Source organism: Dendrobates tinctorius, unplaced genomic scaffold (assembly GCF_039654945.1).
Source record: "Dendrobates tinctorius isolate UK_male_01 unplaced genomic scaffold, ASM3965494v1 ptg000164l, whole genome shotgun sequence".
NCBI classification, from domain to species: domain Eukaryota; kingdom Metazoa; phylum Chordata; class Amphibia; order Anura; family Dendrobatidae; genus Dendrobates; species Dendrobates tinctorius.
This window is the reverse complement of record NW_027361831.1, coordinates 8,038,338-8,062,160: the sequence shown is the minus strand read 5'-3', so window position 1 is coordinate 8,062,160 and position 23,823 is coordinate 8,038,338. Positions and strand designations below refer to the sequence as shown.

General features: G+C 42.8%; 1 protein-coding gene across 1 annotated transcript in view; it reads left to right on the top strand.

Annotated features, from left to right (window-relative positions):
- Positions 1–23,823, top strand: part of LOC141052957 (uncharacterized) — a 78,901-nt gene that overhangs the window by 20,225 nt on the left and 34,853 nt on the right. The window contains exon 7 of the mRNA XM_073550295.1: positions 2,772–4,146. Coding sequence (XP_073406396.1) covers positions 2,772–4,146 — 1,375 coding nt within the window. The remainder of the gene's footprint in view (positions 1–2,771; positions 4,147–23,823) is intronic.

Sequence of the window (23,823 nt, the reverse complement as noted above, 5' to 3'; positions counted from 1 at the left end):
GAGTGTTAGGGGCAGGCCCACAAGGGATGGAACCGTGACAGCCGGAGCCAAAGGGGCGACTGGGTGAGCACCAGAGGAACTAGGGTGGAGAGTCAGCGGAGCAGCGGCACGGGAGGTCAGTGGTAGGAGACAGAAGGACGCAGACACTTGGAGGGTTCGAAGCAGGTAGTGGCTGGAGGCTGCAAGAGAGAGCGAGCGAGTGAGAGAGGGGACAGACAAGGAGTCCACAGGGCGCTACCACACCGGGAAGGAGACAGGGAAACGGAACCGCCAGAGGAGCGAACCGAGAGAGAACAGTCAAGGAAACCTAACAGAGCGGGGGTAGGAGGAGAAGTGTAGCAGGGCCTGAGAGCGTGCAGGGCGCTGGCCAAAAGGACAGCAGTCCGAGAACGATTCACAGGCGTCTTACCTGGGGAGACGCCTGCCAGAAATAGCTGATGGGCGCCGCCATGTTGGGGGCGGAGCCACCGCGTCACATGACGCGGCGGCGCCATGTTGGGGGCGGAGCCACCGCGTCACATGACGCCGTCAGAGCTCCGGCCAGAGGAGCGTGGGAGCGACGTCGGGGAGGCCGGAGGTCAGCAGCGGGGACGCGCCGAGGAGCGGGTGCGCGCCGGGAGGTGCGCACAGGACACGGCAGGTGAGTATCAGCGGCGGCCGTGACAATACCCTAATTACGACAGAGAGGTTTCTCCACTAGTTAGTAATTTCTTTACTGATGAAGACTGTTGAGTTTGATCATTTTCAGTAGATGTGTGATTGTCTATAGTCAGAGTTTCTGACTACAGTAGTTGGTGTCCAAAATACTATGAATTAACCTCTTCCGGCAGCAGGCCCCATTTTTCAAATCTGACGTGTCACTTTATTTGGTGATAATTTTGGATGCTTCTTCTGATTCCAGTGATTCTGAAATATTTTTTTCTGTGACACATTGTACTTTGTTTCTGGTAATTTTAGGTTAATATATTTTGTGTTTATTTTTGAAAATACTTAAAAACTACCAAATAATTTAGAAAGATTTGTAATTTTAAAACTTTTAAATTTGTATGTTCCTTAATCAGATGGTGACACAAGACAAAACAGTTAAATAACATTTACCGTATTTCTACTTTAGGTCTTTTTTTTTACCTTCCTGATAATGGAGGGATTACAAGTTTAGCAACAAGTTTTTATATGTTCAATTAAATTTGCAGAACCTATTTGTTTGGGGGTAAGAAAACACTTTTGAAATTACTTTGATAGGCATCAGTTTATATAAATCCAGGAAGGCATCAAAAATACAAAATCATAAGACACGAGAAGTCCGTAAATGAGACAGGATCAAATACACAAACAAGGAGCTGATCACACAGGACTGAACCAGAGGAGAACAAGGCTGTATCTGGCAGCTTCTGGCAATAGGCTTTAAGATTTAGTAAGGTGTGGTGCTTTGCTATTAACTGAAACAGGGAGCTGGTTATTCCAGCTGGACAGCAAACACACTGATACTGCCACACTGGACGATACTACAGGTCCCAGCCACCCTATTTTTAGTGACTGAATAGAGCCTGTGCCACCCAGAGCTTCTGGTTACAGTGTCTCCTACATCACCAATGCCGCTTGCATAATGAATGATGGTGGCGACTGGTTATAGAAGCAGACGTTGCAGGAGAAGATCCCAGAGGAGATGTGACACACCATTTGCAGAAGCCTCAATGTTACAGAATGGCAGGAAGCCAGAGTAGAAGAAAACCCCATAAAGTGACTCTATTGTGTAAATTATAACCATCAGAAAATTAATATATAGGAATAGTGATTTTTTTGGGGGGTCAAATTAGTGGGGGCTTTTTTTTTTTTTTTGGCAGGATGAGTAAAAGTTTTTTGGCATAATTTTCGCTTATATAACAATTTTTGGTAGCTATTATACAGATATACACCGGCGCTACCAATAGAAAGGGAGGGCTGCTGGTGCCTAGACAGAAGGTGTGCTTGTTCTGCCAAAAAAGGGTTAAATAAGTAAATAGAGAAAGGCACCGCGCTCACAGGACGATTCAAAGATGATAACGTAAAAGTCCTGCCTTTCACACATAAGCCTGATACTCAAAGCATGCAGGAGATACAAATCTACCACAGCAAGATACACTGATGAACGGTAAAGGACTTATACAAACTTACCCTAGCTCTGCTGAATGAAGGTGCTGTGCTGATCACAGTGAATGATCCACAGAAATGCTGGATAAGCAGGTGAGAAGCTGGGAGGATGAAGTGAATGAGCTGGCTGACTGGGGTGCAACTAAAGAAGAGAGCTGGGCAGAGCCAGGATAGCTCCGGCCTGTAGCGTCCTGGATGCACAACTGAGGGGGGCCGACACTGTCCTGCACTGACAGCGTGTGACGTCACAGACTAAGGCTACGGAGCTTAGCTGGGGCCAAAAACCTACGCGTTTCAAAGCAAAACGTACTTCTTCGTCAGGGTTGATGAAAAAGCACGTTTTGCTTTGAAACGCGTAGGGCTTATGTGTGAAAAGCAGGACTTTTACTTTCACTTTTACGTTATCATCTTTGAATCGTCCTGTGAGCGCGGTGCGTTTCTCTATTTACCAATTTTTGGCAGCTTTTTACTCCAATATATTGGAGATAGTATGAACAAACAGTTCAACACCACTCTCCACTGGTTCATGCTTTGAGGTCTTCTATTATTCTGTGATCTGTCATTGTCTTAGAGTAGAAATATTCAAAAATATAAGTTTCAAGAATATTTTATTTAAAAATAATTGTTTTTTTTCTTGGCAGATGACTGTACCAGGAGATCAGAAGGACAGCTTGCAACTTCAATTTTTAAATCAGATGACCTTGAGATCACACAGGATACAATTGAAGTGAATGTCATTCCAGATATACCATCATCCCTCCACAACAAAGATCAATCGCCTGATCCTCTGAAAGAGGTCCTATCTTCTGATTCATTACAGACTAAGAGAAATAAAAATCACAAAAGAAGCATTAAAAAACAAACTGCTGTTAAAGCAAAGAAGGCATTTCCGCATTCAGAATATGGAAATAGTTTTCCAATAAAAACATCTTTTGTTAAACATCAAGACATTCACACAGAGAAGAAATTTACTTGTTCCAAGTGTGGGAGATATTTTAAACGGAAATCAGATATGGATAGGCATCAGACAATTCACACTGGAGAGAAGCCACATTCATGTTCAGAATGTGGAAAATGTTTTACCCGAAAATCGATCCTTGTTAGTCACCAAAGAATTCACACAGGGGAGAAGCCTTTTTCATGTTCAGAATGTGGGAAATGTTTTAACCAGAAATCATATCTTGTTATACACCAGAGAATTCACACAGGGGAAAAACCTTTTTCTTGTTTAGAATGTGGAAAATATTTTAACCAGAAATCATATCTTGTTACACACCAGAAAATTCACATAGGGGAGAAGCCATTTTCATGTTCAGAATGTGGAAAATGTTTTATACGGAAATCGATGCTTGTTAGTCACCAGAGAACTCACACAGGGGAGAAGCCACATTCATGTTCAGAATGTGGAAAATGTTTTAACTGGAAATCGATGCTTGTTAGTCACCAGAGAACTCACACAGGGGAGAAGCCATACTCATGTTCAGGATGTGGAAAATGTTTTGGACATAAATCATGTCTTGTTACACACCAGAGAACTCACAAAGCGGAAAAGCATTTTTCATGTTCAGAATGTGGAAAAAGTTTTGTACAGAAGTCGCACCTTGATAGACACCAGAGAACTCACACAGGGGAGAAGCCTTTTTCATGTTCAGAATGTGGGAAATGTTTTGCACGTAAATCATTTCTTGTTGAACATCAAAGAATTCACACAGGGGATTATCCATATTCCTGTTCAGCATGTGGGAAATGTTTTTTATATAAATCATATCTTGTTAAGCACCACAGAACTCACACAGGGGAGAAGCCGTTTTCATGTTCAGAATGTGGGAAATGTTTTAAACATGAATCATTGTTTTTTGCCCATCAAAGAATTCACAAAGGGGAGAATCCGTATTCATGTTCAGCATGTGGGAAAGGTTTTATATATAAATCATATCTTCTTAAGCACCAGAGAAGTCACACAGGGGAGAAACCTTTTTCATGTTCAGAATGTGGGAAATGTTTTACCAAAAAATTGTACCTTCTTGAACATCAAAAATACCACATGGGGAAAAGTCATTATAATACCTAGAATGTGAAAAATGAATTACTAGAAAATGTATATTTTGCTGATCGTCACTATTGCACACCGGGAGAAACTGTATGCTATTGATACAGGAAAGATATATATCTTTGTACAGTGTTAGCCAGTAGATAAAAAAATATTCTCAATTCTAAATATTTTTATATGCTATTGACAAATTTTACAAAATCTATATACCAGACAGTCATAATTAAACAAGAAATGGAAATTACTTTAGCACTTACTGTATTTTTTGGACTACAAGATACATTTTTAACACACAAAATTCTTGCCAACAAGTGGGTACCTCTTATAGTCTGAAGGCAGCTTCCTGTGACAGGAGAATGCTGAGACAGCATCCTTCCCGATCACTGAGAGAACTGCTCTCTCCTCTCGCCCCACACGGATCTGCGCAGAGCAGGAGAGAAAGATACTGGGACCTGCATGGAGGCTACACTTCCTGAATGAGCATCTGAAGAACCTTCTACCTGACTAGCTCCAGGGCCTTTCACATGACCTGGAAAGAACTGCAAAATGTACTGCACAGTGTATGTGTATGCAAATGTGTATATGTAGCAGTGTGCATATAAATGTGCTTCTGTATCGGAGCTGTATGTGTATGTAAATGTATAGATGTAGCAGAGCTATGTGTATATACAATGGCAGGTAAAGGTTTGGGCTCCCAGTAGTCAAAATTACTGTTAGTGTGAACAGTTAAACACGTTGAAGATGAAATTATCTCTTTGTATGTAACCCCCTTCTCATGTACAGCACCATGGAATTAATGGCGCTATATAAATAATAATAAAATGGTTAAAGTTAAAGATGACACATTTCATTTTACATTTTAAAAATTACAAAAATGAAAATAAGCAGATGCTAAAGTTTGGGCACCCTCAGAGCCGGCATTGGGGGCAGGCAGACTAGGCATTTGCCTAGGGCCCCATCTCCTTCAAGTGCCCCCCAGCCAATTTTGTGCAGCTAAAAGCGGACACTATAGAGCCCCTGCTGCTGATATAGTTGAAAGCAATCATTCTGCCTCTGACGCAGTGGACATGTGATGACGTGACTTCATCGCGCCCCATGCTGTGCAAGGCAGTGGAGCTGCTGAAAAGATGCACTGCAGAGACAGGAGCAGCGGGGAAAGGTATTGTAGTTTTTTTTATTTCTATATATATAATCAGTGAGTATGTGGTGGCCATACTACTGCGGGACGGTGTGGCTGCATTATACACTCTGGGGGGCTGCATTATACTCTATGGGGGGTGCATTATACTGTTTCAAGGACTACGGGGAATGCATTATGCTATATGAAGGATTATGGGATGCATTATACTATATTGAGGACTATGGGGAGTGCATTATACTATATGAAGGACTATGGGGAGTGTATTATACTAGTGATTGTTTATGCCGGAACAAAAATCATTGTTCTCAGTAGCACATCGCCATGTCAAAACTGCAGATATGCTGCTGATAACATGATACTGTATGTGGACAGATATATTGTTCGGTCCTGATCATTGTTCCTCAGCCGGTGTAAAGAGGCCTGGAAACAAGGGTCAGTATTGTCAACTCAGAGCATGTAAATACAAACAAAATGTTTCTGTGTGATGATGCAGTATGTTAGCATTTGGGGCCCTGCTTTAAATTTTTGCCCAGGGCCACACTTTGTCTAAAACGGATCCTGGGCACCCCGCATGGCGAATACCTAGTAGCACCCCCTTGTGAAAGTATCACAACTTGTAAATGCTTTTGTAGCCTGCCAGGAGTCTTTCAATTCTTATTTGAGTTATTTTCATACATTTTTCCGTTCTCTGAGATTCCTGGGTCATCTTGCATGTACTGCTATTTTGAGGTCTAGCTACAGAATTTCAATAATGTTCAGATCAGGGGACTGTGAGGGCCATTGTAAAACCTTCAGCTTGTGCCTTTTGAGGTCGTCTATTGTGGAGTATGACGTGTGTTTAGTATCATTATTCATTTGTAGAAGCCATCTTTTCAACTTCAGCTTTTTTACAGATGTTGTTATGTTTGCGTCAAGAAGTTGTTTAAATTTAATTGAATCCATTGTTCCCTTTACCTGTGAAATGTTGCTTGTGCTATTGGCTGCAATACAACCCCAAAGCATGATTGATCCATCCCCATGTTTAATGGTTGGCAAGATGTTCTTTTCCTGAAATCCTGTGCCCTTTTTTTCTCCACACATACCTTTGATCATTGTGGCCAAAGAGTTCTATTTTAACCTCATCGGTCCACAGGACTTGTTTCCAAAATGTATCCGACTTGTTTAGATGTTCTTTTGCATATTTCTGATGCTGAATTTTACGGTAAGGATGCAGGAGAGGTTTTCTTATGAGGACTCTTCCATGAAGGCAGGTGCAGGTGTCTCAGATCAGTAAAACAATATGTCACAACTGGAGCATCTGCTAAAATCTTTCTGAAGGTCTTTTGCAGTCAAATGGGGTTTTGATTTGCCGCTCTTGCAATCCTACGAGCAGCTCTCACAAAAATTTTACTTTGTCTTTCAGACCTTATCTTGACCTACCATGAACCTGTTAACTGCCATTTCTTAATTGCATTTTGAACTGAGGAAAGAGCAACTTGAAAACGCTTTGCTATCTTCTTATAGCCTTCTCCTGCTTTGTGGGCCTCCAACATTTTCACTTTCAGAGTGCTAGGCAGCTGCTTAGAAGAACCCATGACTGCTGTTTTTTAGCACAAGGTTAGAGGAGGCTGAGTTTTTATAAAGCTTGGAAATTAGCATCACCTGGTCCTTCCTAATGATAGTGAACAAGCTATAACCATAACAGGCTAATTAACGTCTGAAACCTTGGTCAAAGTTATCTAAGCACACACCTCTCCAAAGGTGCCCAAACCTTTGGAGTCCATTTTAATTTTCATATTTATTTGTTTTAATTAACCCCTTTACCCCCAAGGTGGTTTGCATGTTAGTAGAGATGAGCGAACTTGTTCGGAAAACATTTGCCACTTTCAAATTCGGCACGAGTATAGCACACTCGGATTTGTGTACGGTTTCCCAAGCATTTTTACTCAGTCGTCAGAATTCGGTCACAGTTTGGCAAATCATCATGTGTCCACTAATGCTTTTGTTATTACTTTGGCTAGGATAGTGGTGCTGTATGATGAGCAGTGGGTACAGAGGGCAGGGGAAGTGTTTGATGAGGGGAGGGATTTTTTTTTTTCCTTAACTTTGTGTGTTGATTCCAACAGCCAATCGGGGTTCAGAAACCATCCACAATGTCATGATACAAGGTCTTCTATGATTGGCTGTCGAATTCACATATCCCTTGCCATTTAAAAAGCAAACATCTTGTTTTGCTGGCACTATTTGCCCAGTGTCACAGTGCAGAGAAGCTGCTCCTGATAGTGCTGCAAGTGAACTTGTCTGTTAGCTAGATAGGGGGTCAAAGGCACTTTCCACACTTCCCCTGACGAAGCTGCGGTCAGCAGCAATACGCGTGGGGTTCCCCACATCACACTTGGTCCCGGGACCACTGTCCCATTTGCCTTGCTTTCCCCGACGCCCTGACATGTCCTCTTCTGGTTGGTGACTTGCTGGCTATTTTAGCCCTAAGCTTTACCTTGGTGCTTTCTTCTATGCAGGTTATTTTCATTTTAGGGGGTACTCCCTTTTCATATGGGCACCATCTTTACAAGTATCTCATGTAAATACTCTGATCTCATACAGGGCTCTGTCTCTCTTTTTTTGCCTTCTGGGGATGCCCAGATTGGCACTATTTCAGGATTCATATATATACTACTTTGCCTTGGGGATTCTTGTTTCACCCATATTATATTATATTGTGGTGTGCTATATTGCTGCTTTTTGGGACCTATGTGATGTGTGTTGTCTTTTTAATTGATTTTATTGTGGTTTGTTTTGTCTACTAATAAAAACTGTTTATACACTTTCTCACATATCATGGTCTATACATATTTTTACTCATGGGTGTGCGCTTTTTTGTGCATGGATCTTTTTCTCTAATTGTTCTTTAGTTAGCTAGATAGGATCCTGTCCTGTGTGAAATCGATATTCCAGCATCTAACTGGATTGTGCAAAAACTGTGTGGCAGTATCAGGAGACCCCATTTGTTAATCCAAATTGTTTGTGATAAAACTGTGTTTAAGTGACAAATCAGAAGGCCAGGTTTCCACTTTAAATGCAACACGTATTTTGGTGCGCTCGGCGCACCGTCAAAAGGACGCATGCACCAGCAAATGCATACCTGCGCACGGCCTGCGTACCCAATGCTAAAGATAGGGTACGCAGGTCGCATGCAGCGTCATGCGCCCATAGGCGGAGCTGACCGAAGGAGGCGCAGCATGAGGCGGAGCTTAGCGGTGGCCGTGCGCAGCTCCGAGGAACGCAAGTGTGAAACCAGCCTGTCATTCCACCACAGGCTTGGAGGAAGGGGGTAGGAGTGTGCAAACAACATGCATAGATTGTCCTTCATATTGCAGAGCACCAATGGGTTATCAACATATTAACAAACATTGTGCCTTTGTTTCCCAAAGATAGTAGAACAATGCTAGGACTCCAATACAATAGCTAATCAGCAGCCAGTCAACAAATGGCAGCCAGTGATCTTTAATTCAATAAGGGTCAACAGTCATTCTCCCATCAACTCTAGCTTATGTCCCTTGGCCTACTGAAATAATATGTCTGGTTAATTCAGATTAATTGTGATGTCGCCACAGTGACTCAAAGGGTGAGGAGTGTGAGAACAGAGAGGGCGACAATGAGGTTCTAGATCCCACTTGATGGAGGAGGAAAACGAGGTTACGTTGTGGCTTCTCACACAGACATGAAGTGATGTAACCACAACAAGCACTGCATCCTCAGTCCTAACTCTGGCTGTAGTCAGCATCAATCGCGAGTTTTCAGTTCGCAGGGGCGCCAAGGGTTGCCTAGTTTGGACCTTTCTTGAGATTACAAAGGATAAAACAACATACAGTATCTGACAAATTGGCAAAAACAAACTCAGTAGAGGCAAAAATTGCAGTGACTTGACAACTACATGCATGAAGCGGCACATGCACAATCAACATGCCTTAGTGTGGGAATCTCACTGTGCTAAAATGCAAACTAGCAGGCCTTGCCAACCGCTGGCCGTCCCATCAATTCCATTTCCTGCTTCTTCCTCATCTGTCACCTTTCCAAGTGTCTTCTCACACAGGCCTCAGAAACTCCAGTTCTTTACCCCCTACATTTGGGGTGAGTGAGAGTCCATCAGCTGCTATGGAAGTGGACATGTCTGCTGTTTTTGTGTCACCTAGCACAAACCTATCTTTTTCAATCCACCGTAACCTTTCCGACTGCCCCTCACTCACAATCCAGCAGTTTGTCCTGTTCCCTGTACTCCACCTTCTTTCAGCACAACCGCCAGCCCTCAGTCCTGCAGTTATGGTCATGTAAAACAATGTTTCCTCCTACACATGCTAAAGCTGATAGCTTAAATGCTACAATCTCCAACTGTTGGCAATAGAAATATTGCCTTTCCACCTGGTGGGATACAGACGGTTTCAGAAAGTTGATGGCCATCGCAGTCCTCTAATATCAGTTGCCAAGTTGCCATTCCTTCTATAAGAGCTGTGCCTGGGTGACACCAGCATATCACAGACAACATCACCCAGAAAAAAAATCTGTCTGCCATGGTGCATTTCACCACTGACTCCTGGACGAGCAAACAAGGGTAGGGGTGTTATATCTCACTTACGAGACACTGGGTGACTGGTGGCTGTGGGGGCAGGTGGTCAATGGGCTGCTCCACAAGTCTTTTAATCCCCAAGGCTTACGGTAAAAGCCTCTGTATCTAACAGTACCTCCACTGCTACTGGCTCCTCCATCTCCTCTAGGGTCTTCACCTGTGCCCTCAACCTCTCCCTTAATGAGACACACATTCCAGCAGTGCAGATACAATCACGCCTACCTCTTTACTGCGCATCCATGGTTCACCACAATCAGGCATTGTTCAAATTACAGCAATCGAGAGCGGCTTATGGTACCAGACAAACTTATCGAAGGTGTAGGAACCAAGGAACAAATGGAGGACAAGGTGATGGACGCGCAATAGTCAGGAGATGAAGAGGGTTATAATCCCCTCTCTGTTTTCCTTGGTTGTTGGGAGAAGATGGAGGAATCAGTCTTGAGTGGTACCCCGCCACCAACACACATGGACTTGGACCTCATGGAAGCGCCCGAGACATAAGCGCCTTCTTGCTGCACTATCTTCAACATGATGCCCACATTCTTAGGATTAGAATTTATGCTGACTTTTTCCAGATGCTATCCCCCTGGAATTGGACACGTGCATGCTGGAGTATCAAAACACTGTTGTAGAATATCTTAAGTGTGGTTTTCCACCAGACAGCAGTGAGGCACACAGTGTGCACCTCAGTTCTAGACATCCAGCCCCGGAAATGTCAAGGCGTAATTGCAAAAACAGCAGCAGCTGTGTAATTTGCATAAGCAATTTCTGTGAGTCGTTTCACACATTTGTTAGACCAGCCCATGCACCTGCAGAACAGAGTACAAGTCCGACACATTGAGAACCACTGGAGAGGATAGTACAGGAGAATCTCGAGCTCAATATCAATACCACCAGGGGGGATTTGGACCCTTTTGCATTTTGATCTTCAAGAATGGAAGAGTGGCCTGAGATCGCCTGTCACGCCATGGAGGTTTTGTCATGACTAGGCCAATTTTTACAATTCTGACTAGTGTCACTTTATGAGGTAATAACTCTGGAATGCTTTAATGGATCCCACTGATTCTGAGAATGTTCTTTTTGTGACATAATGTACTTAATAATATTGCTAAGATTTATTTGATATGACTTGCATTTATTGGTGAAAAAAAAAAAATTGGCAAAAATTTGGAAAATGTTGCAATTTTCAAACTTTGATTTCTTATACCCTTAACCCCTTTGAGACCTAGCCTTTTTCACATTTCTGACCAGGCCAATTAGTACAATTCTGTCCACTGTCACTTTATGAGCTCATAACTCTGGAACGCTTCAATGGATCCCACTGATTCTGAGACTGTTTTCTCATGACATATTGTACTTCATGTTAGTGGTAAAATTTCCTTTTTCCAATGGAAATTTGGCAAAAATTTTGAAAATTTCACAGTTTTCAAACTTTTAATTTTTATGCCCTTAAATCAGACATATCGCACACAATAGTTAATAAATAACATTTCCCACATGTGTAATTTACACCAGCACAATTTTGGAACCAAAATTTTTTTTGGGTAGGACGTTAAAAGGGTTCACCAGCGATTTTTCATTTATACAACAAAATTTGCAAAACCATTTTTTTAGGGACCACCTCACACTTGAAGTGACTTTGAGGGGCTTATATGGCAGAAAATACCCCAAAATGACACCATTCTAAAAACTGCATCCCTCAAGGCACTCAAAACCACATTCAAGAAGTTTATTAATCCTTCTCGTGCTTCACATTAATTTTTGGAATGTGTAAGGAAAAAATAAACATTTGCTTTTCACAAAAATTATCATTTAGACCTAATTTTTTTTTTCTTTTGTAAGGGTAAGGCCGGGGTCACACTAACCGGCGCAAAATACGGTCCGTAGTTTACAGGCGTAATACGGATGAATGACCCCTAAATAGTGATCCGTATGTCATCCGTAAGCAAGGTGTGGTCGCGTATTTTGCGCATGTAAGCATCCGTATGTAATCCGTATGGCATCCGTATGCTGAGATTTTCTCGCCGGCTTGCAAAATGGACATATAATGGAGCCCTATGACAGGGTTTATAACAGAAACCAAAGAATAGATATAGACACATAGAATACATATATATATATATATATACACATGTCATTGAGACATATATATATATATATATATATATATATACTGTATATATATATATATATATTTATACGTCACAGAGTTCTTCATAGCAGAATAGCCGCTAATTCAATTGCCGGCTTTTGTCAAATCATTCCCCAACCCGACATGAAATGACACATGGTTTACATACAGTAAACCATTTCATTTCATGTTTTTTTTGTATGTCTTTCATTAGTAATTACATGAGGGTTGATGTGTAAAATTTGGGAGGTGTAGGTGTTAATTTAAGGGGTTAATTCGTTGTAAAAAAAAATGTGTGGGCTCCCGCTGTAATTTGTCAATGCAGGAGCCCACACATTTTTTTACAACAAATTAATCCCTTAAAGAAATAAAATTTCTTTTGAGTGGGGGAAATCTACTGTTTGGGCACACGGCAGGGCTTGGAAGGGAAGGAGCACCATTTGACTTTTTGAATGTAAAATTTGATGGAATAATTAGCGGACACCATGTCCCGTTTGAAGAGCCCCTGATGTGCCTAAACAGTGGAAACCCCCCACAAGTGACACCATTTTGGAAACTTAGACCCCTTTGGGAACTTATCTAGGTGTGTATTGAGCACCTTGAATCTTCAGGTGCTTTACAGAAGTTTATAACATTAAGCCATGAAAATAACAAAAATCATATTTTTCCCACAAAAATATTTTTAACTACAAATTTTGTATTTTCACAAGGGCAAAAGGAGGAAATAGACCCCCAAAGTTTGTTGTACAATTTCTTCTGAGTCCACCGATACCCCATATATGGTCAAAAACTACTTTTGAGGCACAGTGCAAAGCTCAGAAGGGAAGTAGCGCCATATTACAGTGCAGATTTCGCTGCACTTGTTTGAGGGTGCCATGTTACATTGACAGAGCCCCTGAGGTGCCAGAACAGCAAACCCCCCATAAGTGGCCCCATTTTACCAATTAAACCTCTCAATAAATTCATGTAGGGGTGCAGTGATTATATTGACACCACAGGTTTGTCACAAATTTTTATACCATTGGGAAGTGAAGAAAAAAATAATTTACATTTTTACAACCAAGACTGTGTGTTAGCCCCAAGTTTTACATTTTCACACTGGGAAATGGATAAAAATGGAATGAGAATTTGTCCCACAATTTCCGCTGAACATAGCAATACCCCATATGTGGCTGTACAGTACTATGCCATACGGAGTGACTCGGGAGGGACAGAGTGCTATTTGACTCCTGGAACGCAGAATTTCCTAGTTTGTGGATTCCATATAAAGAGCCCCTAAGTGCTAGAAAAGCAGAACTTACCCTCAAGTGACCCCATTTTGGAAATTATAACCCTTTGGGAATTTATCTACAGATGTAGTGATGATTTTAACTCCATGAGTGTTTTTCAGAAACAGGCAGCATTGGATGTTGCAGAGTGAAAATTGCAAACTGCCGTTGTAGTGACCAGTACACTGTAGTGACCAGTACGCTGTAGTGACCAGTATGTTATGCCCAGGCCGTGCTTCTGGAGACACGCACCTGTAAATTAGGCAGGCTCTCATCACTACAGAAATGCCAAACATGTGGGCGCTAAATGTTGTTTAGTCACACTGGGGCTCAGAAGGGAGGGAGCATTTGGATTTGGGAGCAGAGAATTTGTTGAATTTCTTTTGGCGAGTGAGGACCCATTTCTATTTTCCAGACCCTTTGTACTACCAGTAATGTGGAAGCCCCTATATTTCCGTTAATATATGACAGATCTAAGTGAGGACTTGCTTTTTTGTGGATTGAGTGGAAGCTTTTATTAGGAACATTTTACATAGCGATTGGGAAACATTTTTCCGGGACTCTACGTTGAGCACTTACTTTGGGATTTCCATCTAAATCTCTGAGTGACGTGATTCACATGAAACCCCCGATGGAGGCAGCAGAGTTACTCTGGACTCCATCTGGCCTGTGTTCTGCGGTTTCCTTTTTTCAGAAGTGCACAAAACTGTAGCCGACAGCAATCCTAAAAAGATGGACACCGCCGGACCACAGGTCCTATGGCGCCCACGGTGATTCCAGCTGCCTCCTTATAGGGAATTTTCCAACGGGGGGTTCTGTCTGAATCATGTATTTCAGAGATTTACACGGAAACCCCGGTGCAAGTACTCAGCGCAGAGCGCAGGATAAATGTGCTACTGCAATCTTTGGGAGGCAGAATGAAAAAATCAACAATAGGTGAAGAATTTATTTTTTACGCCATTCCTTGTGCAATATAAGTGATTAGGCGACTTTGTTCTTCGGGTCAGTGCGATTACAGCGATACTAGATTTATATTGAGTTTTTATTTTTGGCTGCTGTCACACACTAAAAGACGCTTTTTATTGTGAAAACTAGTTTTTGCATCACCATATTTTGAGGGCCATATTTTTTTCATATTTCAGCTGACTGTCATGTGAGGGCTAGTTTTTTGCGGGACGAGCTAACATTTTTGATCGCTTTCTATTCCGATTTTTGGGAGACAGTATAAACAAAAACCATCAATTCAGGAATTGCTTTTTTTATACCGTTTCACATATGGTAAAATTTGTAAGACAGCTTTATTCTTCGGGTCAGTACATTTACAGTGATACCTCATTTATATCATTTTATTATGTTTTGGCACTTTTACACAATAAAAGCTATTTGATAGAAAAATAATTATTTTTGCATCAATTTATTCTGAGAGCTATAACTTTTATTTTTCTGCTGATGGAACTGTATGGTGGCTTGTTTTTTGCAGGACAAGATGACGTTTTCAGCGGTACCATTTTTACTTACATCCGTCTTTTTGATCGCGTTTTATTGCACTTTTTGTTCGGCGGTATGATGATAAAGCATTGTTTTTTACCTCTTTTTTATTTTTTATGTTGTTCACTGAAGGAGTTAACTAGTAGGGCAGTTTTATAGACTGGGTCGTTGCGGATGCAGCGATACCAAATTTGTGCTTTTATTGTTTGTTTTTTATTTACATAAATTTATTTATTGGTAAAATATTTATTTTATTTTTTTTATTTGGGAATTTTTTAATTTTTTTTTTTTACACATTATAATATTTAGTTTTTAACTTTATTATATTGTCCAAGTATGGGACATCACTATATAATGCCAGATCGCTGATCTGACACTTAGCACTGCTTAGTATCAGATCAGTGATCTGACAGGCAGGGAAGGAGGCATGCCGCCACCTGCTCTCAGGTGCTGACAGGGCACCTCCCTGCAGGATCCAGAAGGACCCCGCGGTCATCTTGGTGCTGGGGGTCTCTATGGAGAACATCAGAATAACACGATTGCATCACGTTATTCTGATAGAAGCACACAGGGAGCCCCCTCCCTGCGTGATGCTTCTCTATGCCATTGTCACTACTGACAGTAGCATTAGAGGAGTCAAATGCCCTCGTTCGGTGCTAGCACCGATCATTGGCATTGCTGCGGGGTGTCAGCTGTCACTAGTACTGCTCTGGTCAGAAATGTACCTCCCGCAGACCAATATTAGTACGGCGAAGGTTGTGAAGGGGTTAAACTAGAGAGTTATGTCACACAAAATAGTTAATAAATAACATTTCCCACAAGTCTACTTTACATCAGCACAATTTTTTAAACAAATATTTTTTTTTGTAAGGAAGTTATAAGGGTTAAAAGTTGACCAGCGATTTCTCATTTTTCCAACAAAATTTACAAAACCATTATTTTAGGGACCACATCACATTTGAAGTCACTTTGAGGGGTCAATATGACAGAAAATACCCAAAACTGACACCATTCTTAAAACTGCACCCCTCATGGTGCTTAAAACCACATTCAAGAAGTTTATTAACCTTTCAGGTGCTTAACAGAAATTTTTGGAATATGGGAAAAAAATGAACATTTAACTCTTTTTCACCAAACTTTTACTTTAGACCAAATTTTTTGTTATTTTTCCAAGGGTAACAGGAAAAAATGTACCCCAAAATTTGTTGTACTATTTCTCCTGAGCAGCACTCGGCTGCATGGTGGAAGTTGAAGGCTGCTTGGCTGCTGCATTCGGCTGCGTGGTGGAGCTGGGTACTGTAGGAACAGTCCTAATGTCCAGCGGTGGTGGTGTTGGATAGGTCACTTGTGCTGTCATCGGTTGTTGAGCAGACGGGTATCCAAGTCCTTGAGATGTTTGGAAAGGTGCTAGAGGATTCTGCCACTGCTGCTGTGCTGGCCTTTGTTGACCTGTAGGAAACAAACTTTGTGCCTGCTGCTGATATCGGGACTGCTGCAATGCCTGGCTGCAAGCAGCCTGGCAGGCCTGCATCACGTTCAGCTGGAGATCTGGTAGTAGGCTTTCCTACATGCACCGCTCGATTAAAAAAAAAAAAGTTGCGCCAGCCTCCGAAGGTCGCCTTCCAGGTGGTCAAGGCATCTGTGGACTTCCTGGAAAAATGTGAACCCACTATCCAGTCTTTCTGTTAGCAGCGGATTAATCAGCGTAACATCCAGAGTCAGCAACACAGAATGTAGATTTATTCATATCCAGGTTGAACAGCTTACAGCATGAAATGTGATCAGTCTGGTATCTGCTGTGGCTTGCAGCATGGGAGCATTACAACAGCAAGAAGGGAAGAGAAGGAGGGGGCATCCTGTCTTTTTTTTTGTCACTGAACTTTGTTAACAATCTCAAAATATGCACAATATATAAAACAGTACAGTAGTAGTTGTTGCAATACATACAGATCAATATGCATTATTCCAACACTTTCCAAAACCACCTTCATCCCATCCTGGAAGATCGAGCCTAAGTGAATAAACTCAGGCATGACTGACCTCTCCCAGGCCCTTTGCCGCTGATGAAAAGACCCAAGAAAACCAGTGGCAGAGGACTGGGAGAGGGGAAAACCAGATGGACCTGCCTGTTCCCTAGCCTGTGAAGCCTGCCTGGTTGCTCCATCACTGGTGGATGATTGGGACTGAGCCTGTTCGTTGGCTGGTCGATGAGGGTCCGCTCCAACTGAGGACAATCCAAGTTGTGTTGTGCTGCTCCAGGTTCTGTGTGTAAAATAAATGAAAAACATTAGTAAAAAAAAATGTATATAGTTTATAGAATAGTAAGACAATACAAAAGATACTCACGTTTGCTGAGCAACCGCATGCCTCAGAAAAGACAGCATACGATGGTATTTATATTTTCTGAGCGTTACAGCAGCACCACTTCGAACCTGAATCTCCTCCCTCATGTCCTTATTAAAGCGATCCTTCAATGCCAACGGACTTTTATTCTCTTCACTGTGAAGGGGGAAGAAAGGAAAAAATTAATTGTAAAACAATGCACCTACATTACCAGGTTCACTGCTGCGTCAGACCACATTGCAATACTTATGAAAATCATTTTTGGCACGTGGAATGGCACAGTCCCAATCAGTCAACAGCGATTTTGCCACTTCTTCCCAGAGTCGTCGAATCCATGCTGAGTCAGAATGATTACGATCACGGGGGTCCTACAACGCTGCTCGCTCTTGCACAGATTGAATGAGTTGGTCGTTATCAATCTCTGGTTGTGGAATCTATAGATCAAATTAAAAAAAAAAAAATTGTAAGTACAACTGAAAACAAATTCAATTACAACTCTGATAATGAAAAGAATACTTACACCCTGTCTTTCCTCCTCAGAAACTTGAGGCCGACGACCCTGGGAAGATTAATTTCCACTTGACTGCTCCTGCTCTTCCGCAGTGAAAGGTACCTGTAAAGAAAATACATGATTTACCACATGTACAGTACTGCCAGTCAATACATACTAATCAGTATATCAAATGTGATTACATAATCAGTGTCATGTCCACTCTGGGAGGCTTCACTGGAGGACATGTTGGATGAGCAGGCAGCAGTAAAGTGAAACACTACAGAAAAGAACAGAGAAGAAAAATTAAACTTATTAAGTGCATTTTCTTAAGGGTAACAGAAGCAATTGCACCATACAATTTGTTGTGCAGTTTTTCTTGAGTACACCAATACCCCATATTACTGTTTGGGTGCACGGCAGAGATTGGAAGGGAAGGAGCGTCATTCGTCTCTTTGAACGCAAAATTTGCTGGAATCATTAGCGGGCGCTATGATCTGTTTGGAGAGCCCCTGGTGTGCCTAAACAGCGGAGACCTACCACAAGTGAACCCATTTTAGAAACTAGACGCCTCAAGGAATGTATTTAGATGTGTGGTGAGCACCTTGAAGCCCCACGTGCTTGACAGAAGTTTATAACGTTGAGCTGTGAAAATAAAAAAATAACATTTTCCCCACAAAAATGTTTTTTAGCCCCAAATTTAGCATTTCCATAAGGGCAACAGGAGAAATTGCACCATACAATTTGTTGTGCAATTTTTCCTGAGTAATACATATGTGCGGGAAAACTGTTTTTGAGGCACAGTGCAAAGAGAAGAAGCACCATATTGGAGTTCAGATTTTGCTGGAATGGTTTGAGGGTGCCATGTCACATTGGCAGAGCCCCTGAGGTGCCAGAACAGCAGAGACCCCCTATATGTTAACCCATTTTACCAACTATACTTTCCAATGAATTAATTTAGGGGTGCAGTGATCATATTGACACCACATGTGCCTTACAGAATTCTATAGCATTGAGCTGTGAATAAAGAATACATTACATTTTTACCACTAAAATGTTGTTTTAGCCCCAATTTTGAATTTTTCTAAGGGTTAAAAGAGTTCCATTTTTTCCTGAGTGCGTCAATTCCTTACATGTAATTGGAAAATACTTTTCAGGCACAGTGCAAAGCTCAGAATTGAAGGAGCACCATATTATAGTGCAGATTTTACTGTTATGGTTTGTGGGTACTAGAACTCACTGGGAGAGCCCCTGAGGAGCCAGCACAGCAGAACCCTCCATAAATGACCCCCCTTTTACACCGCCCAATGAATTCATCTAGGGATGCAGTGATCATATTGGCACCAAAGGTATGTCACAGAATTTTATACCATTGGGCATTGAAGAAAAAATAACTACATTTTTACCACCAAATTGTGTTTTAGCCCCAGATTTTACATTTTCACACAAGAAGTGGATAAAAATGGCACCGTAATTTGTCCCACAATTTCTACTAAACGTGGCAATACCCCATATGTGGTTGTACAGTACTGCTAAGCCACACGGCGAGACTAAAGCCCCCGTTACACACTGCAATATCGTTAGCAATAAAGCTGTAAAGTCACCGATTTTGTGACGTTGCAGCGATATTGCTAGCGATATCACTGCATGTGATACTTACCTCCGACCGGCTCCCCTGCTGGTTATCGCTGATCGCGCGAGAAGCTCCTGGACCATTCCTCGTCGGTCACTTCCTGTGGCGCTTCCTGTGGCGCCGACGAGCGACGCGTGGAGCCGGGTGGGAGGACGCAGGATCGCCGCGTCTGACAGGTAAGTAGCGATCCCCATCCCCAGCGATGTCGCTGGTGAGATCTGCCTTTGTGGCCGCTCACTAGTGACCACCTAGCGATGTACCAGCGGTCCTGACCGCGTCATATCGCTGGTCGGGATCACTGGTGCATCGCTAGGTGTAACGGTACCCTAAGGAGGGATAGAGCACAATTTGCCTCCTGGAGTGCAGATTTTCATAGAATAGTTTGCGGACTCCATATAAAGAGCCCCTAAGTGCTAGAAAAGCAGAATCAGTGACTCCATTTTGGAAATTATACCCTTTCAGGAAAAGTGTAGTGGCAAGTTTGAATCCATGAGTGTTTTCCAGAAACAAGCAGCAGTGGATGTTGCTGAGTGAAAATTGCACACTGCCGTTGTTGTGACCAGTACGCTGTAGTCACCATTATGTGGTAGTGCCCAGCTCATGGTTCTGGAGACATGTACCTATAAATTAGGCGGGCTGCCATCACTACAGAAATGCCAAACATGTATGTTATACTACTGGAGACGGGAGGAAGAGTGGACCCACTGGACCGTGATGCCGAACCCTCCCCGAGCGAGCGCACCAGGTGGACCGACCCCTATACAGGGGCCGTTTGGGAGCAGGCTCAAGGAGTTCAAACGTCACGGCAGCCAGGACCAGGGGTCAGCTCGAGAGGATGAAAAGCAGAGGAGCGGTGGAGAACTCAACGAGAGATCCGGGGTAACCAGGGTCCAGGGAATGGCGAGTGTTGCTGGCAGACGAAGGAGGACAGCGGGAACCAGGCGGAAGCAGGGTTACAGGGAACTACAAAAAGGAAGACACACAGAAGGGTTAGCAGGGAAACAGGCGAGGGAGACACGGGAGCCGGGAGAGCGAGCTGGAGCAAGGAACTAGCAGAAGCGAGCAGGGCCTGGACGCAGCGAGAAGAACTCGATTGTCAGGCGCCTCCCCTAAGGGAGGGCAGCCTGAAATACCTGATGGTAGCCCCTGATTGGCCAGGCAGTGGGTCCGGGTTAGGTCAGGCTGGCGGGCGTCCATACAGCAGGGACGCGCGGTCTGGCACCCTGGCGCGTGCGCAGAGGCACAGTGCGCACGGCCGAGGGTAGAGGAGGAGCGAGCCGGGAAGCCGCCCGCCGGAAAGGAGGAAGACTGGAGGCGCGCTGGAGCCAAGAGGCAGGAGGAACCCAGGCCGGGAGCAGAAGCGGCGTCGGGGCCAGCGGTGAGTATGGAGGCGGCAGGGGCAGCGGGACCAGTCGCGGCGGTGCTGACAATGTGGTTGCTAAATGTGGTTTAGATACACTGGGGCTCAGAAGGAAGGGGGACATTTGGATTCAGGAGCACAGAATTTGCTGAATTTATTTTTTTGGACTGAGGGCTATTTCGATTTTTCAGAGCCTTTGTACTATTAGTTATGTGGAAGCCCCTATATTTCTATTAACAGATGACTGACCTGAGCAGGACTTGCTTTTTTTGTGTTTTGAGTTGAAGCTTTTGTTAATAACATTTTACATGGGATCACATTTATCCAGCACTCTGCGCTGAGCACTTACTTCAGGGTACATCTAAATCTCTGAGTGACGTGATTCAGAGGCAGCAGAATCACTTTGGACTCAGTCTGGCCTCTGTTCAGTGGTATCCTTCTTTTCAGAAGTGCACAAAACTGTGACGGACCACGCTTTTATGCATGCTTAAAAAAACAGACACCACTGGATCACAGGTCTTATGGCGTCCACAGTGCCTTCATATTTTTCACTATAGGGAATCTTCTGCCGGGGGTTACATCTGAATCACGTATTTTTATTTAGGGACAGAATATACCTCAGACAAGAGGTATCGCTATGGGGCTGTCTTGTGCGCCCTTATATGAAGGCCTCTTTCTGGGGTAATGGGAACACAGCATTGACTTCCCAGGTGGTGATCGAGGTGCAGTACACATGTGGGTCTTCTTTATAGATGATCTTTTCATCATTTGTCAAGGGGATGAAGATGATCTGAATGCTTTTCTTGATAAACTCAAAGAAAATCGAATGAACATCCGTCTAACCTATGCGTCGAGCTCAAAGGAAGTTGATTTCCTAGATCTTAAAATAAAAAAAATAGAAGATGGATCCTTCTCTACTGATATATACATATGAAAAACACTGCTGTAAACTCTTATCAGTGCTAGATCCTCTCATCCTCCACAAGTAATTAAATCTATTCCAACGGGGCAGTTTCTTAGAGCTTGACGCACATGTTCCACCGATGAATCATTCTACAACCATGCAAATGAACTACAAAAGAGATTCAAGGCAAGACAATATAACAACGATATCATTCAACAGGGATACTACAGGGCAAGAATGACTCCAAGAGACGATGTTCTTAAAACGCACCCACGCAAAAAGGATTAACAGGTGAGATTAATTATCCCGCATCATGCTCAATGGAGGGAAATGAGGGAAATTTTTAGAAGGTATTGGCCAATTTTATGATCTGATCCGGTCTTATGTAATATTATATAATTAAGCCCCTCTATAACACCTAAAAGAGCTCCAATGCTTAACGATATGTTGGTTCGGAGTCTTTACATCCCTCCTTCCCTTTCACAATCTCTATTTATAGGCCAACAAAGCCAAAATTGGGTTGTTACACCTGTGAATCGCGCGGTGTGTGCCCTCAAGCAGACAGAGCTTTTGATTTCTCTGACTCATCTAATGGACTCACGTTCAAAATCATACAGTTCCTTATGTTGTTCTACTGGCATCATATATTGGGCTACATGCCCATGTAAACTAATATATGTAGGCCTGACATCACGAGAGTTCAGAGTTAGAATTTTGGAACATATCAGAGACAAAAATAATGCTGTGAAAATTGTGGAACCGCATAAATTGGTAAAATTAAAAAACCCCCAAGCATTTAAAGATTATCACGATTGCAATTAGCGACTGCTCCGATTTCAGGGTATAGATAAGGTCCATTAAGGGGCAAGGGGTGGTGACTTTGTTAGGATGCTGCATCAGAGGGAGATCAGTTGGATCACCACACTCCATACTGGTAAACCAAAAGGCCTTACTAATCCAGTCAGTTTTGCTCTTTTTCTCTAGAATTCTACGCACTGCAGTGTGTGGGGTCAAAGATATGGGGGTCTTGATTTATTCATTATTATATATGCTGTAAATAATTTTTATGTCTTATTTTAATTGCATGTTTCTGTACTATTTCAAATGCCATGGGTGTATTTGTAAGTAACCAATTGGTTTCCGTTGTACTACTCACACTCATAGCATCTTATTATAACCATACTGTCATCTTTTTTAATTATGCAAATTGTCTCTTCAGAGAGGAAGAGGACTAGAACTCTAGTGCCACCTATTGGAGGTAGCAATCCTAAAAGTCAATGTTGACCCTTTAACGAGCCTAGTTACATAACGTGGAAAAAAGCCAAGCCAGAATCTCCATTTGCAGACACTGTGTTTCGGGATTCTGCCCCTCATCAGTGCAAAGTGGGAGATCTGGTTTGGCTGTGAGAGAGGCGTCTGACCGATATCCAAGAAGTATCATTTCTCCTTGCGGAGAATGACATGCTAAGCATGTCGAGGTGAGGAGACTTAAAGCCGCAATGCTCCTCTGGGAAATATGCTAATTATGCAAATTGTCTCTTCAGAGAGGAAGAGGACTAGAACTCTAGTGCCACCTATTGGAGGTAGCAATCCTAAAAGTCAATGTTGACCCTTTAACGAGATCTCCCACTTTGCACTGATGAGGGGCAGTACCCCGAAACACAGTGTCTGCAAATGGAGATTCTGGCTTGGCTTTTATCCTAAGTCATGTAACTAGGCTCGTTAAAGGGTCAACATTGACTTTTAGGATTGCTACCTCCAATAGGTGGCACTAGCGTTCTAGTCCTCTTCCTCTCTGAAGAGACAATTTGCATAATTAGCATATTTCCCAGAGGAGCATTGCGGCTTTAAGTCTCCTCACCTCGACATGCTTAGCATGTCATCTTTTTTGTCATTGAAGATTTAACATGGACAATGGCCACTAGATCGCAATACATCATAAGAAACTGAGGAATTCCTAGACTTGAAGCAACTAAATTGGCACTATGTATAAGCGTATAAATGTAATGCATGTTATATATTTTAAGTCTCGCTCCACTCAATGACATTTCTGGTGCCAGGTAACAAAATGGTGCTGACTGCTTCACTCTGCATGCACCCCACCTCTGCACCGCCATGTCCTCCCTCTACCAGCCCGATGCCTGAGTAGAAGGTCCTGCTGTGCTCACATGCACGGCGGAGATTCTCTGACACTGGCCGGGTTGAGTGACGCTCGGTAGGTGCATGCGCCAAATCACACAGTGACTCACCGGGTACCGCCCATTGTGCCACAAGATCTCCCT